Here is a 13641-nt window from a genome sequence, read left to right on the forward strand (position 1 = left end):
CTTTATAAAAGTATATACAATAAACAAACTACATAGCTAATTTTATAAATTTTACAAAACTAATTATGATCAGTATTTCTCATGGGAATTTCAAGTTGAGTAGGTCTACCAATTTCCAAATGCTCCGGGACCTCGGTCGGGCTAACCAACTCCCACCTCGGTGGGGTCTGCCGAGCCCACTCGTGAGTGGAATGCACAGTATCTCTCGGTTCGACTCGGTTATGGTTCAAGCTAAGAACAATCTGAACAATTCTGACTGCTTTTCTCCAACGGCTCTCATTAGAATAACGAGAGCCGTTGAAGCTCATTATCCGTCGCTCTATCTGGTTGTGGAGCAACCGATAAAGGAAGACTAGTAGACTTAGGGTTGAGGTGACACCCGAGATGAGGAATATTCCCCAAAAGTTAGCGAGGGTGAGTCTTTCGGTTTCCAACCCGGGATTGGTACTTGAGCAGTTTTGAGGTGTGTTGAGCCATTTGTTTTCTATGTTGCGGATCTTTCCGTCTTCCAAGAGGGATAATATGGCTCCCGAGACATCGTCGGTGATCGGAGAATCTTTTGGAAAGACCTACAAAGATTCATCGTAAAGGCATTTAGTAATTGTTTTGGTGTTTTTAACTTCAAGAGGTGACTGTTTCAATCTAGTTATGACCATGTCCACTTGAATTAATCTCAAAACAGGCGACAATGCGACATAAACAAAATAGCTAAAAGTTAAAGGGTCAAAATAGGTATGATGTTTTGGGTTGAGTCCATGGGCACATTGAGCTAAATAGATTGTGGTCATGTCGATCTAGTAGGTTTACAGGTTAACTTGCTTATTTGTAAAAATAATTTGAAAATATTGATTTGAGTATTTTATGAGAAAATTAAAGGATAAGAGAGAAATAAACTTAGATTATTTATTTATTTATTTTCTAGTAAAAAGTTAATAAATACAACAATAAAAGAATATAATAAAATTTCACGTCACACGAGTCACGTGTCAAGTTGTCAACCTGCGAATAGTCTTGTCATGACTCGTGTGTCTAACATAATTTTTTACCACGTATAGTGTTTGAGTTCGACCCTTCAACCCGTGAAGACGCCTCCAACCTAGATAAATTTATTTTTTAAACATGTTTATAGACCCCACCCCTTATTAACTTTTGACAAAGACATATAGTGTAAGAACAAAGAAAATGATATAGTTAGTATACTTACATAGCCTAAGCCTCCGAATTTGTATGAAGGTCCGACAACCGTGTACTCGTTACAATACTCACTGAGGAAATATTTCTGATAAGGAAGCTCGAGAAATGCCGCACTTATACTTTGGTTCTTAAAGTAGTCTGGATATTCATTTTGTAGCGATACGTTTTTAATATTTTTCAGCTCTAGAACATCCCTCAAGTACCTGCCCACAAACGAATCAGGATCACATCCCACGGGTGCGTTGGTTTTTCTTACCCATTCTATGTCTCTAACTGTCGGCTCTAGCATACGAACAGTGAGCATTGAAGTGAGGCTAGCCGTGTAGCTAGAGGTTAAGATGAACACCACAAAGAGCCATATCATCACCACAACTTTGCTGTGGTTGCTTTGTATCTTTTCTCCTACATCATAAATTCACACCAACAGTTTCGTTAGCAGAGCCTAAACTTAAGCTTGTTTAGTAAATGAACCGTTGCCCAATATTTTCTAAGCTCATGAGCCTATTATATATATATGTATGTATGTATAACAACTTTTATCTAATATAAAATAAAAAAGTATATATTACATAATAAATATATTTTGTATATAATTATAAGAGAAACTTTTAAATATTATGTCATAGACAAGTTATAAATACAAATATAAAAATAAACAAGTTGAGCCCATGCTAAGTTAGAAAACTTTCTCACGAGCTGAGCTCAAGCTATGGATACAAAGCTCAAAACTAGAAGTGTTTATTATAGGAATCAGACTCAAAAGCCTGAAATTCATACCGAATGTGATTGAAATGACAAATTCATTTTTCGATTTTGAAATTTTAAACCAGTCGAATTGTATTTGGTTTCAGAAGGAAATCAAATGTGGTGATTTTATTTTTTTTAACTTTGAGGGGTATTTTAGTCATTTTACATGCATTTAACAAGAACTTCACCTTCATCCACTCTAGAAAAACCATTGATATTATGTTCGTTCAAACTATTGGTGTAAAGGTGTAATTTCAAAAAGTTAAAGATCAAAATAACTAAATTTATATTTTTTATTTCATTAGTTTTTTTATTCCGAAAATTTTACCAGATGGATCATCCGTGTAACTTACAACTTTTTCTAAATTTATATTTTTTTTATTCATGATTTTTTTATTTTTTGTTATTCACGTTATTCGAATCAACCCAAATAACCCCAAAGCTGACCAATGAACAACATACCCTACTCAAAGAGCCAAGCTCGAGCTCTATTATTATGGTAATCTAGCTTGCTCCTTGAACTTCAACAAGCTCGAGCTCAGCTCAACTTGTTTATGAGTCATGGATTAATACTAGTTTTCTAAAAGTCAACTGGTTACTTACTGTGAGAAAAGAAGAGAGAAGAAAAGGTGAACCATAATGCAGTTCCAAGTTGATCTTTCCATGGACCTCTAAACTCTCGGTTCACTTGATGCTCCATGAACCACACTACAAACATTGTGTATAGCAATATGCATAATGTAGCTAGCCACATCTCCTTGGTGAATGGTTTCATAAACTTCCATGCCCTTTGATTATCCGATTTCACTGGCACCACCATCGACAACCCTGACTCGATAATTGGTTGTGTGAACTCCACGTACTGAGAACGATTAGCCAGTATCGTAACGTCACCAACAATGGCATCGTAGTTCTTTTCACCAAAGAAGCATGCATAAAAATGAAAACAACATCAACATAAATATTTAATTTATGATTTTATATTACTTCTACAAGAAAGGTTTAAATAAGAAGTTTAATTTTTCTAAGAAGGCTAGAAAAGAGGGTATTTTAGTCTACTACCTTAATATTGAAAACCTACTTAATTTAATTTCAAAAACCCATTTAATTAATCTTAAAAACCCATTTAAATTTCCTCTCATCTCTTACAACCAACACCGCCCAGCCACCACCTTGCCGGAAAAGTCTTAGGAAATTCCACCAGAAAAGTTCGCCGGAAAATTTCACCGGAAAATTCGTCTGAAAGTCACCGGAAAAACAATGGCCGGAAAATTTCACTGGAAAAATCGCCAAAAAATTTACCGAAAAACAATTACCGGAAATCATCAACCGAATATGGCCACTGGAAAAAGCACAATGGAAAACACTATAAAAAATGTAAAAAACACAATGGAAAAAACACTATGAAAATAAAAACACAATGACAAAAACACAATGAAAAACACAATTAAATAACACAATTTAAAAAACACAATGCAAAAAACACTATGAAAAAATAAACACACAATTGTATAACACAATTTTGTAAAACACAATTTTGGTAAAACACAATTTGTAAAAAACCTACGAATTTTTTTTATTTTTATTTAAATATATGGTACTCATATAAAAGATAAAAAAACACTCGTTATTAAGGTGAATCTGTTTTGAAAAAAAATGTCGTATAAAAAAGTTATGGACGTTTTAAAATGATGAGAGCATTTGACATGTGCCTTGCATGTGAAGAGATAGTCAACAAATGTGTTATCCCTATTATATATACCCTTACCCTTGTTTTACAATTGAATTTTCTCTCTAATCCAATATGAAACATTCAAGTATAAAATAAATGAACAAAATTATTTCATATCCTTGCTACAAAAACTAATCTTCTTATTATAACTTAACTCATTATCAAAATTGTAAATCCGTCCCTAAGTAATGCTCATGATATGCGATGTCTATCCCAATAGATTATATATTGTGAGAATACGCATAGCAAAATTAACTATCTATTTTTTGAATCTCAATTAATAAAAAGATAACTAAATTTAACATTTACAGTATTCTACTCATCTTTCTTAAAAAGAAAATAATTATGAATTTTATGTATATAATCTACACATAGGTTATATTAGCTATACGTGTAGGTACGCGATACAAAACTTAAAACTATATAAATAAACTAGCTTTTATCATCCGTGTTACGGAAGTTGTTTAACATTATTCGTTTATAATATTTATATATTTTTTGGCCTTTAATTTTAATTTATTGTACAAAAGTTAATAATATACTTAATATTTGATGATGAAAGGGTTTCACAAATAAATGTGATGTTATATAACTTGGTTTAAAAGCTATTTGAGTTTGGTAAGACCCAAGACCCGCTTATTTTTTATACTATAAAATTGTCTTTTAATTCTTAATAACATGTATCTTCTTTTTAAGAAATCAGATATTAATTTTTAGGTTATCCCTATTTTATAGGATTTTTATATCAAATATTTGGTGAGATTGTTATTTAATTTAATGAGATGTTATAACACATTTAAAAAATATCTGGGTTTGGTGAGACACATACCCGTGAATTCGGGTGAAATGCATGAGAAACCTTCATTTAAAAATCAAGCAAATCTGGTAACTCCAAAAAAGGAGGAGCGATCACATCGCGACACGTAAGAATTTTATGTTTTCATTTATATATTATATTATAGATATAGATTATTAGTTTGATAAAGTTTTATTTGCATATCCATTATCCTATTCAAATGTAAGATAATAAGAGAGACAAAGTTTCGAAAGATTAACTAATAATATTATAAGTGAAATGATTTAGAATTCCACGTATAGAAATAAAAATTAGTGGTTATGTAGTAAGTATTAAATTGTCAACATGAAAGACGTGTTAAAAACTTAAGTGAAAAATCAAAGGTCAAAATAATTCACGAACGAAAAGTCTACACCAAGAAGTCGTGATTAAATGAATCTCTTGTTTTATTGTCTTAACAATTTATTAAATTAAGTTCTTAGCTCATTGCAAATTTATCTAGAACTAGGATTTGGTAAAAAAAGTAAAATAATAATCAATGGTTTAATGATGTTTGTTAACGAGTACCTTATAATAGACTTGATCTACCATATCATCATATGAACCCGAAATATTTACGAACTCAAAAGGTAACGCGTAACCATATTTCTCCTCCAAAACCGCAACCACAGATTCAAAAACCTCGATGCAAAACCCCGAATACTTGGTCTCGTTTGTACTCTCGATCCATTCCACTTTCACAAGCCTATCGAATGACGTTGCATCCGGAACCCCGATCTTCATTTTCTTAGCATTGCTTGGCATTGCCCATCCTTTTGGAATTCGGCTTATTAGATCGCCAGGCCAGTTTATCGCCATTTGTCTTAGACTATGATAATCTCCGAACCCAAAACTGTTTGAAAAACCTGACCCGGGTGACCAAAACCCGAGCTCTTTATAACTTTTTCCAATAATATTCACTATCTGAAACACCTCTGAAAGTTTTTCATCCTGAAAATCTATCGAACCCGTTAGACTAGAGAAGTTGCTGGATAGAATTTTATCTAGCAACTTCTCAGTGACAGTAGTATCATTTAAATTTCCTAAATGATCAATAGCTAGTGAGACAGTTTCTATGCTATCATACGCACGTATAGCATAGATTCCAGGCTCAAATCTATCTTCCTCCGGATAGTTTGATCTAAAAACCGTCTTGAAGTCAGACTTAAACTCTTGAAACCGCGTACTTTTCTCAGAATAGTACGTCTTCACACCTAGAGCACCTTGCATGAGCCTTAACTTCGACGTGTCTAACGAATCAAGAAAACTAGAAAAACCATCTCCTAGAATCCAAACCGAGTCTCGCCCCATTAGTCCTAGTTTATTAGCTTCTTCAAACACCCGACTTGCTCCCGGTAAAGATGTTTTCAACACGATAAAAACCCTAGATTGCTCTGTCTTCATGACATCCTCTAAGTTTTCACGAATGGTCTCCTTCGGGTCGAAAGGTGAAGTGAAATGAGGAACAACCACACGGTGTTCGATTAAAGAACCGATCTTTTGAAGTGCCTCGGATAATAATGAAACAGCCCGGTATTCACCACCATATATGTTATCCTCATAAACCACAATAACCCGTTTCCAGTTACACGTTTGCACGATAGACGCGATGCAGTTTACTTCATCGTGCATGCTTAGATTCGTCATTGGTACTAAGTAAGGCCATTGAACACGCGATAGAGGTTGTAAAGCATCAAGAGTCAAAGAAATAACCGGGATTTTAGCACGTTGTCCTATTTTCGCTACTACTGCGGTTTCCTCCCATGTATCTGTCCCGATTATTACTTTTACATGTTGTTTGTCGATCAAATCGCTCGCTGCAACATACGAAGTTAATCAGTCATTTTTAATTGTAACAAATATATAAGGCTTCATTAAACAAACAAGAATCATATTAAAGTAGTCCAATAATAATAATAATAATAATAATAATAATAATAATAATAATAATAATAATAATAATAATAATAATAATAATAATAATAACCTGAAGAAGCAGCTTCAAGAGGGTCTCCTTTAGAGTTCTTGAAATGGATAGCCAACTTATGGTGTTTGGAGCCTGAATTTAGCTTTTGGACCGCAATTTCGATGGCCGTTTTTTGTTCTTTCCCCGCTCTTGAACCTTCGTCGATGATCACTCCTATGTTCGTGGTTCGATTCAAGGCTGCCGAGTTCGAACTGTTTGATAAAATTAATGATACTAAGAAGACTAAGATTAGCTTTGAAGGTGCATAATAAGAAGGCATATTTGGGGCTTAACATTTTGGATATTTGTTGTGTTGCTAATTATATAGGAAGGGACAATATTGGCGTAGAAATATCAACAACACACGACTTGGTCAATGTTGGAGACTAATGCAATGACGCAATCAACCTTAGATACTTGTAGCCTACGTTCCCACGCAATTTATAAGACAAAAATGACTTTTCTAACGGTTTTAGGATTGTATGTACACGAAACCTAATGTTAAACATTTTAAATTAAATGCTACTAAGAACTTTTAATTTCTCAAATGTCAAGGCTTATTAAATTTTTGATTATTTGCTTTCAAAGTTATTGATTAGTTCTCTTCAAACACACAATTTTACTAAACAAACGTCTTACATAACAGAAAAAGAAAATGTTGTATACGTTGATGATTTGGTAAAAGAACGCGTTTTTAGTGTTTAATATTGTATATTTTGGTTATTTATATATATCGAGCATTTTTACTATTAAGATATTTTATGTGTGCAGTTGTTCGGTAGTTAAACGAGTTAATTCGGAACGTTCATGATGGCGAATAATCAAGATATAGATGAAGGGAGGCAACCAAAGGATCTAGAAGAGACGGTGGCATATATGTTGCGACACAACTAGAAAACTGGGCATTTGCAACCGTCATTTCGGTCGCAAATCGGTTGCGAATGCCATTTTGCGACCGAGAAGCGACCGGTTTTGACGGTCGGTTAAACCTTGGTCGGGAATTATTTTGCGACCGAAAATATTGTTGCGACCGATTTTGCGACAAAAATTTTAGTAAACTACCGAATTCGCGACTGAGTCGTTTTTGTGACCGATTTTGTGACCGAATGTTTAGCAACCGAGATTGCGACCGCAGTTTTTCCCAACCAGTTTTGCGATCGAAAATTTTACGACCGGCTTTGTAACCGAACATATTTTCGACCGCTTTTGTGAACGAAAATTTTACGACCAGCCTTGCGACCAAACCTATTTACGACCGATTTTGTGACCGAAAATTTTGTGACTAATTTTGCAACCGGAAACTTTAACGACCGATTTTACGACCAAATTGTTAGCGACCGCAACTGAACCTATTTGTGACTGATACACTTAGCGACTGAGATTGCGACAATCTATTTACACATGATTTTGCGACTGATTTCGCAACCCAGCTTTGGAATAAATTAGCGACCGCCTTTTGGCTATAGTTTCGGTCAAAAATTAATACATAGAATTCAGTTTTGCACTATATATAAATTTGAATACCATAATCAAATAGTTGCAAAGTTAACAAGATTGAACCGATTCATAAAGCAAACTAAACATCAAAACCAAACACGACAAAAGTATAGAGGTACAATGAGAAATGTCAAACATAGTTGCGCTAACAAAAAAACCAAATTTAACTAATTAGAGATACTTTTTGTTATGTTCTTCAAAAGGAATTGAATTTGCTCTTGCATTTCATCGTTTTTCTCTTGCATTTTGGCATTCGCAGCCCTATTTTCCTTTATTTGCTCCATCATTGAAAGTTTCTCCGCTCTTTCTTTTTCCTTCTCTAATGTTTCCGTTTCTTTCTCTTGGCGTAGTTGCACTATTTCCTCATTCAACCGTTGTACCTATAATTAAAATACATTAGAAACAAAATTTAACACACATGTAAAAGTAAATCAGATCATACTTTTAAGATTATAATGGTCTAACATCTCACTAAATAGTACTTATTTTCTCATTTTTATATTTTGTTAATTTATTACGCTTATTGTTAACAGTGAACATCTAACGGGTCACACCCGCCAAACCCGTGTACCTGGCCCGCCAAACCCATTTAACAAACCCGTATTCCCCATAACCAGGTGTACTCGTCAATAAGAGACCCGTGAAACCCTCCAACCTGACCCGTAGAACCCTTTTCAAAACCTGGACTGGCCCATTTGTAGTGGTCAGATTCCCGGGTTTAAAAATATCGTTTAACCGGTTTCGGTCCTGTCCCCTATTTATTTACTCCTATTTATTTAATGTCATGTAATTCTAAGCACAAAAAGTAACAAAATAATATATTATATCACTTAAATATAAATGAAAAAGTTGACCAAAATAAAATAAACATACCTCTTCATTTCTTGCAGGTAAATACGAAGCACTAGTACCCGGTGTTGATGGTATACCCGTCATCACAGCATGTGGGTCACTGATATCATTAAACCCATAAAGTCTACCTTTTTTCTTTCCCCCAACAGCTTGTACCCAAGAGTCTGGATCAAATAACGGGCGTTTGCTAGCATCATCTCCATGCCTCTCCTTGACATATTTATGATATGGTATCTATAACATACAAGAAAATAATGTTTTGTAATATTTATAACTTTCGATAAATAACTAATAAGAACATACATTTTATAAGTAAAGAAACTCACAAGAGAATCCTTTGCTCGGGTGTCAACCCAGTCAAAATCGTTATGTATATCGATCTCATCCAAAGCATTTGCATCTCCTGAACCCTCGCCTCCTTTACGACCTGCCAATCTATCTAAAGGTCTTGTCTCTTTCTTCCCGTGTGACTGCATCTAAATTTCATCTACGGTGGCAGACCGCCCAAGTTCTTGATCCTACAAAAGTCATATTTGAAGGTTAATATTGGCATGCAATGTTTATTATAAAAGGACATTTAACATCTCTTACAGCTTTTAGTTTAACCGTCACATAGGTTTGTGAGCCGAGAGTATGTTTGCCTCCTGTTGATTTCTCTCTATTTTTGATATTATGAGAAGACTTTTTCTTCCATTCGTCTGTATTCCATTTGTCAATTAGATCTTCCCAAATCTTAGCCCCCATCCATTGTGGCTTATGTGGAATAAGAACTCTGAAATCATCTAGAAATTCTACACCCGCCATACTTGCAGCAAACTTAGCACCCTCCCGAAGCCTACTCAACAAATCCTTAAATTTTCTTTTCTTAAACTTCACCCAACAAGAGTAAACTTGGTCATCCCACTCATTTTCCCATTGATAGTATCCCTACAAAATCAATCTTTAGTAGTCGTTTATTGAGGTATAGACAATGTTATTTACGAATATTTGTAAATACAAACCTTGAAACGCTCAAACATCCTGTTTCGATCCTCTGTAGAGACTTCTTTCCAACTCAGCCAAGGCTCGGAATACATGGCCTCCAAAATTTCTCCTATAATCCGGGTAGCGCTACTTTGATTGCTAAATCTATAAAATGAAAACAATGAAGCAAAGTCCACATTACTTGAATTACATAATATTTATAAATGAAATATTAATATTATGTACTTACTGTCCATAAATAATCCAAATCCACTCCCGATTTCTTGGTTCAGGCAGTGGCGTAGGGGCAACTGGTCCCCGCCGGCCAACAGTTGACGCGTCATCATCATTACTCTCATGTTGAGTGTGTGTCTCATTCGCATCCAAAGCTAATTGTTCACCGGTACCCCTATCTTGACCGCTAACTCGACCCCTACCCCTACCACCTCCTGCTGAACTGCGAGCCATGATATCTACATCAAAAAATTATATATTTAGATAATTGCCATTAAACAGAAAATCGCATATTCATTATTTGTTAAATTGGAAGCATCAAATCGGTATATTGAAGATGATTATGTGATGACTATTTGAGAATTGATATGAATATCGAGTTTAACGGACAAACAATCAATTTACAGTGTTCAACTAGTTATATAAAATTGCAGATTTTGGTCCAGGGGTACTTTAGGTATTTTTTTTTAAAATTAAAAACTTTAGCAGTGTTTGGAATTGCACGTTTTCACATGTTTTCAAACAATACAACAGCCCTCACTCAGGTTAAAAATTATTTCCATCTATTTGACTCTCATGAAAGTCAAAATTGAAAACTTGGGTTGGTAACAAAGTTGCAAATTGCTTGAAAGGTGATAGGTATGTATGTATATGTGTTTGAATTAAAGATAAAGCAAAGAATGGGAATTGTAATTGATTTGAGATGATAAAGTGTTTTTCTCTAATACAAGAATTGCTATATATATAATTTAATAACTAACACAGTAAGAAAGGAAATATAATCAATCTAATTACAAGACTTCAAATATATAATATGCAGACGATGAGTATATGTACCTTTACCAAATTGCTCTTGGTTATCAAATCAGGAGAAAATCGCCATGAGAGAAGAGAGTGATTGAGAGTTAAGTTATAATAACTTGTAGAGATGGTGGGAACAAATCCATAGAATGAATTAGCGGGAACAGATGAAAGGAGAAGTGGATCTTAGTTTTTAATTATTACATCAGTTAGAATGAGTATAAAAACGTTATATATAAATGTTTGGAATTTTTTATAATTGTTCATTGTTATACTATGGTTTGATGGTTGGAGTTTATTTTGATAGACCACTTAATGATTAATAACGATTGGTCTGTGTGCAATTCCATTCATATACTTTTGTGATTATTTTTTTTTTCTTATATTAGGTGTGTGACACCACTTTTCCAATAATCTTTTAAATGATTGGGCGGAGAAGGAGAAGAAGAAAAACCAGGAAACCAAATACGTAGAACAACTGTTGCATCACGAACAATGAAATTTGTGTGTATGTATGTATGCATGTATGTATAGGATACATTCAAAATATCCTCCCCTATATATATAAATTATCTACAATTGTTTTTTAATATATTATTTAATAGTTGATTATATTATAGATAATGGCATTAGGTAGTGAAGTTTGGGCGAACAAGATATAGAGTTCCATCCTTGATCAATAGCAAGCGCTGAGCTATAAAAGACTTAGTAGAAAGAAAGATGGAGCGTGTGTGTCTATATATATATATATATATATATATATATTCAAAGACAGATGTAATATTTTCAAAACTTTCATACCATTTTTGCCAAATTTTAAAGTCGAGGGACCATTTGGTCATTTTTTTAAAAACTTAAAGTCCAGGGTCTAATTTTTAATTTTTCAAATTTCAGGCGAGGCAGACCGTCTCATTTTGTGACGTCCCTTGTCAAACATAACTTGGGTATTAAGTTTTCATTTGTGACGACGTGTCACAAACGCCTACTCTTTTGGGGCAGTCTTGTTTCATCCGCCTACAATGGATGAGACATACCATCTCATTTATGACGGTCCATCTCACTGCCCATTTCAACAAGATGTGTCAAAACTAGTCCATAATGTGGCAAACGATCATTGTTGACTCATTCTTGCGTCTTGTCCATAACATGCATAAATAATTGGTTTATAATCAATACACACTTAATGATCAAGAAAAGAAGTTGTTCTTGAAGTTCATAAGCAAGTTTAAGCTAGTATAAGGTGTTGTAATCAAGTAGGAGCTCTGATCAAGTATTCTAGAAGCGTTAGAACTTAGAAGCCATTCCCAATCAATCCTTAGATTCTAATATAGCTTGGAAGTAAGGTAGGCATAAACTTACACTCGTTTTAGTTCGTTTATTATGTTTGCGTGTATCCAAGCTATAATTACTTAAAACTCAGTCAAAATGGTTTGTAGAAGTTATATAAGTGTTTTTATACACGCATAAGGTCGTAGAACACTTAAAACAATCGTCGGAAAATGTCAAATTCATTCTCAACCTTAACGGGCCAAACAGTGAGATTAGACGAACCGTCTAATCATTATACGGTCCCTCTCATCCCAACTTTTGATACGAGTCAAAATTTAATTTGTGACGCACTCACAAATATATGGACTATCTCATAATGATACTTTCCGTCTCATATTAAAATTCATTATTTTAAAGAAAATTAAGTTTTGAACATGTAAATAGTAACATCATGAAAATTTCGGACCAAAATTGCCAAGTTCCAAACATAAAGGACTAAAAAGAATATCTGTCATCTAGGCCGGTCGCGATACGCGATGGCCATGGGCCAAACTTCATTGAGTATCGCAATGACGTGGTCTGAAAAGGGGCACGTGTCTCGCCACGTGTCCCCACGTGGCACAAAGTTCGCCAAGTGTCACCACGTGGCACCGCGTCTGCCACGTGGCCAACCTATGGGTGACTCACCAACCCTACGTCACGATACGCGAAGGGGTTCTTAGGTGACCATCGCGTATCGCGATGGGTCCCCTGATTTGCCTATAAAAGGAGGCCATTGGCCCTCCCATTCATCACACCAAATTTCTTACATCACTCTCTCTCTAGAAACATCTCTCTAAACCTCGATAATTGTTCCAAGTTTCCTCGTAAAGCATGCTAACGTTATCTCGTAATTTTTACCCTAAACCGAAGATACCCCGAAGTACCGACGAGATTATCTTGAAGTACGTGCCGCCAAGAGACGACCCGATGCCGCCTCGAAGTACGAGCCAACAAGAGACGAAGATTGGTGTATCTCTATAAACGTGTCGAAGAAGGTGTTGATCAAGAAAGCTTGAGAAAAGAAAAGGCGTCGAAGTGTTGCCCAAGTATCTAGGGTTTTATAAGCGAAACAAGGTAGGCATAATGCCCGAATAAAATAACTAAAAAGGTTTAAAGCCCTAAGTCGAGGGTATACTCGATACCTCGAGAATAAAATAAAGAAAATATAAGAAAGAAAATATGAATTAGAAGTAAATGATATAAACTATATCTTTGTTATTATTATTATTATTTGAGTATTCTTAGATAATAATAAATAAATGATTTAAAAGTATATGTTTCTTAAAGAAAAAGAAACGTAGTATTTAAGAAAAGTAAATAAGTAAAACCAGGGGTTTAACTTATAAAAGAAAAAGAGTATATTTTAAACTAAAGGTTTAAAGTAAAGAAAAGATGTTTTGAACTAAAGGTTCATAAAGAAAATATAATCGAGGTAAATATTATACAAAAAAGACTAAAGGTCTTAAGTCGGATATAAGATATGGTATTAATAAAACGTTATACTCGTAC

General features: G+C 34.4%; 2 protein-coding genes across 4 annotated transcripts; both read right to left on the bottom strand.

Moving 5' to 3' along the window:
* Positions 1 to 39: 39 nt before the first annotated feature.
* LOC143615094 (glutamate receptor 2.7-like) lies at positions 40 to 6758 on the bottom strand. The gene is made up of 5 exons (XM_077088329.1): positions 6496 to 6758; positions 5037 to 6325; positions 2545 to 2854; positions 1205 to 1596; positions 40 to 569 (listed from the first exon to the last, which is right to left on the bottom strand). Exons 1-5 carry the CDS (start codon positions 6752 to 6754, stop codon positions 60 to 62), a joined length of 2760 nt encoding a protein of 919 aa, XP_076944444.1. The 5' UTR covers positions 6755 to 6758; the 3' UTR covers positions 40 to 59.
* Positions 6759 to 8008: 1250 nt separating this feature from the next.
* LOC143615093 (uncharacterized) lies at positions 8009 to 10963 on the bottom strand. Of its 3 annotated transcripts, none has more exons than XM_077088327.1 (7): positions 10858 to 10963; positions 10037 to 10259; positions 9825 to 9951; positions 9415 to 9750; positions 9150 to 9341; positions 8845 to 9057; positions 8009 to 8351 (listed from the first exon to the last, which is right to left on the bottom strand). In XM_077088327.1, the coding sequence occupies exons 2-5, from the start codon at positions 10252 to 10254 to the stop codon at positions 9300 to 9302; spliced, it is 723 nt and encodes a 240-aa protein (XP_076944442.1). In that variant the 5' UTR covers positions 10255 to 10259; positions 10858 to 10963; the 3' UTR covers positions 8009 to 8351; positions 8845 to 9057; positions 9150 to 9299. The 3 variants fall into 2 exon arrangements, with proteins under 3 accessions (XP_076944442.1, XP_076944443.1, XP_076944441.1); XM_077088326.1 differs by having other exon boundaries at positions 8845 to 9341.
* Positions 10964 to 13641: the final 2678 nt, after the last annotated feature.

The sequence above is a fragment of the Bidens hawaiensis genome, unplaced genomic scaffold (assembly GCF_021521415.1).
Source record: "Bidens hawaiensis isolate Kalapana, Puna unplaced genomic scaffold, B.hawaiensis_p1.1 tig00041851_1, whole genome shotgun sequence".
In the NCBI taxonomy this organism is placed as follows: Eukaryota; Viridiplantae; Streptophyta; class Magnoliopsida; order Asterales; family Asteraceae; genus Bidens; species Bidens hawaiensis.

What these genes read in the sequence shown, in the direction of transcription:
- LOC143615094 (XM_077088329.1), bottom strand. Translation starts at nt 6,754, where the DNA reads ATGCCTTCTTATTATGCACCTTCAAAGCTAATCTTAGTCTTCTTAGTA. An exon ending in TCTTGAAGCTGCTTCTTCAG is followed by an intron (nt 6,326 to 6,495) that starts GTTATTATTATT and finishes CGTATGTTGCAG; the next exon opens with CGAGCGATTTGATCGACAAA. An exon ending in TAGATCAAGTCTATTATAAG is followed by an intron (nt 2,855 to 5,036) that starts GTACTCGTTAAC and finishes TTTGGTGAAAAG; the next exon opens with AACTACGATGCCATTGTTGG.
- LOC143615093 (XM_077088327.1), bottom strand. Translation starts at nt 10,254, where the DNA reads ATGGCTCGCAGTTCAGCAGGAGGTGGTAGGGGTAGGGGTCGAGTTAGC. An exon ending in ATTTGGATTATTTATGGACA is followed by an intron (nt 9,952 to 10,036) that starts GTAAGTACATAA and finishes TTCATTTTATAG; the next exon opens with ATTTAGCAATCAAAGTAGCG. An exon ending in TGACGGTTAAACTAAAAGCT is followed by an intron (nt 9,342 to 9,414) that starts GTAAGAGATGTT and finishes TGACTTTTGTAG; the next exon opens with GATCAAGAACTTGGGCGGTC.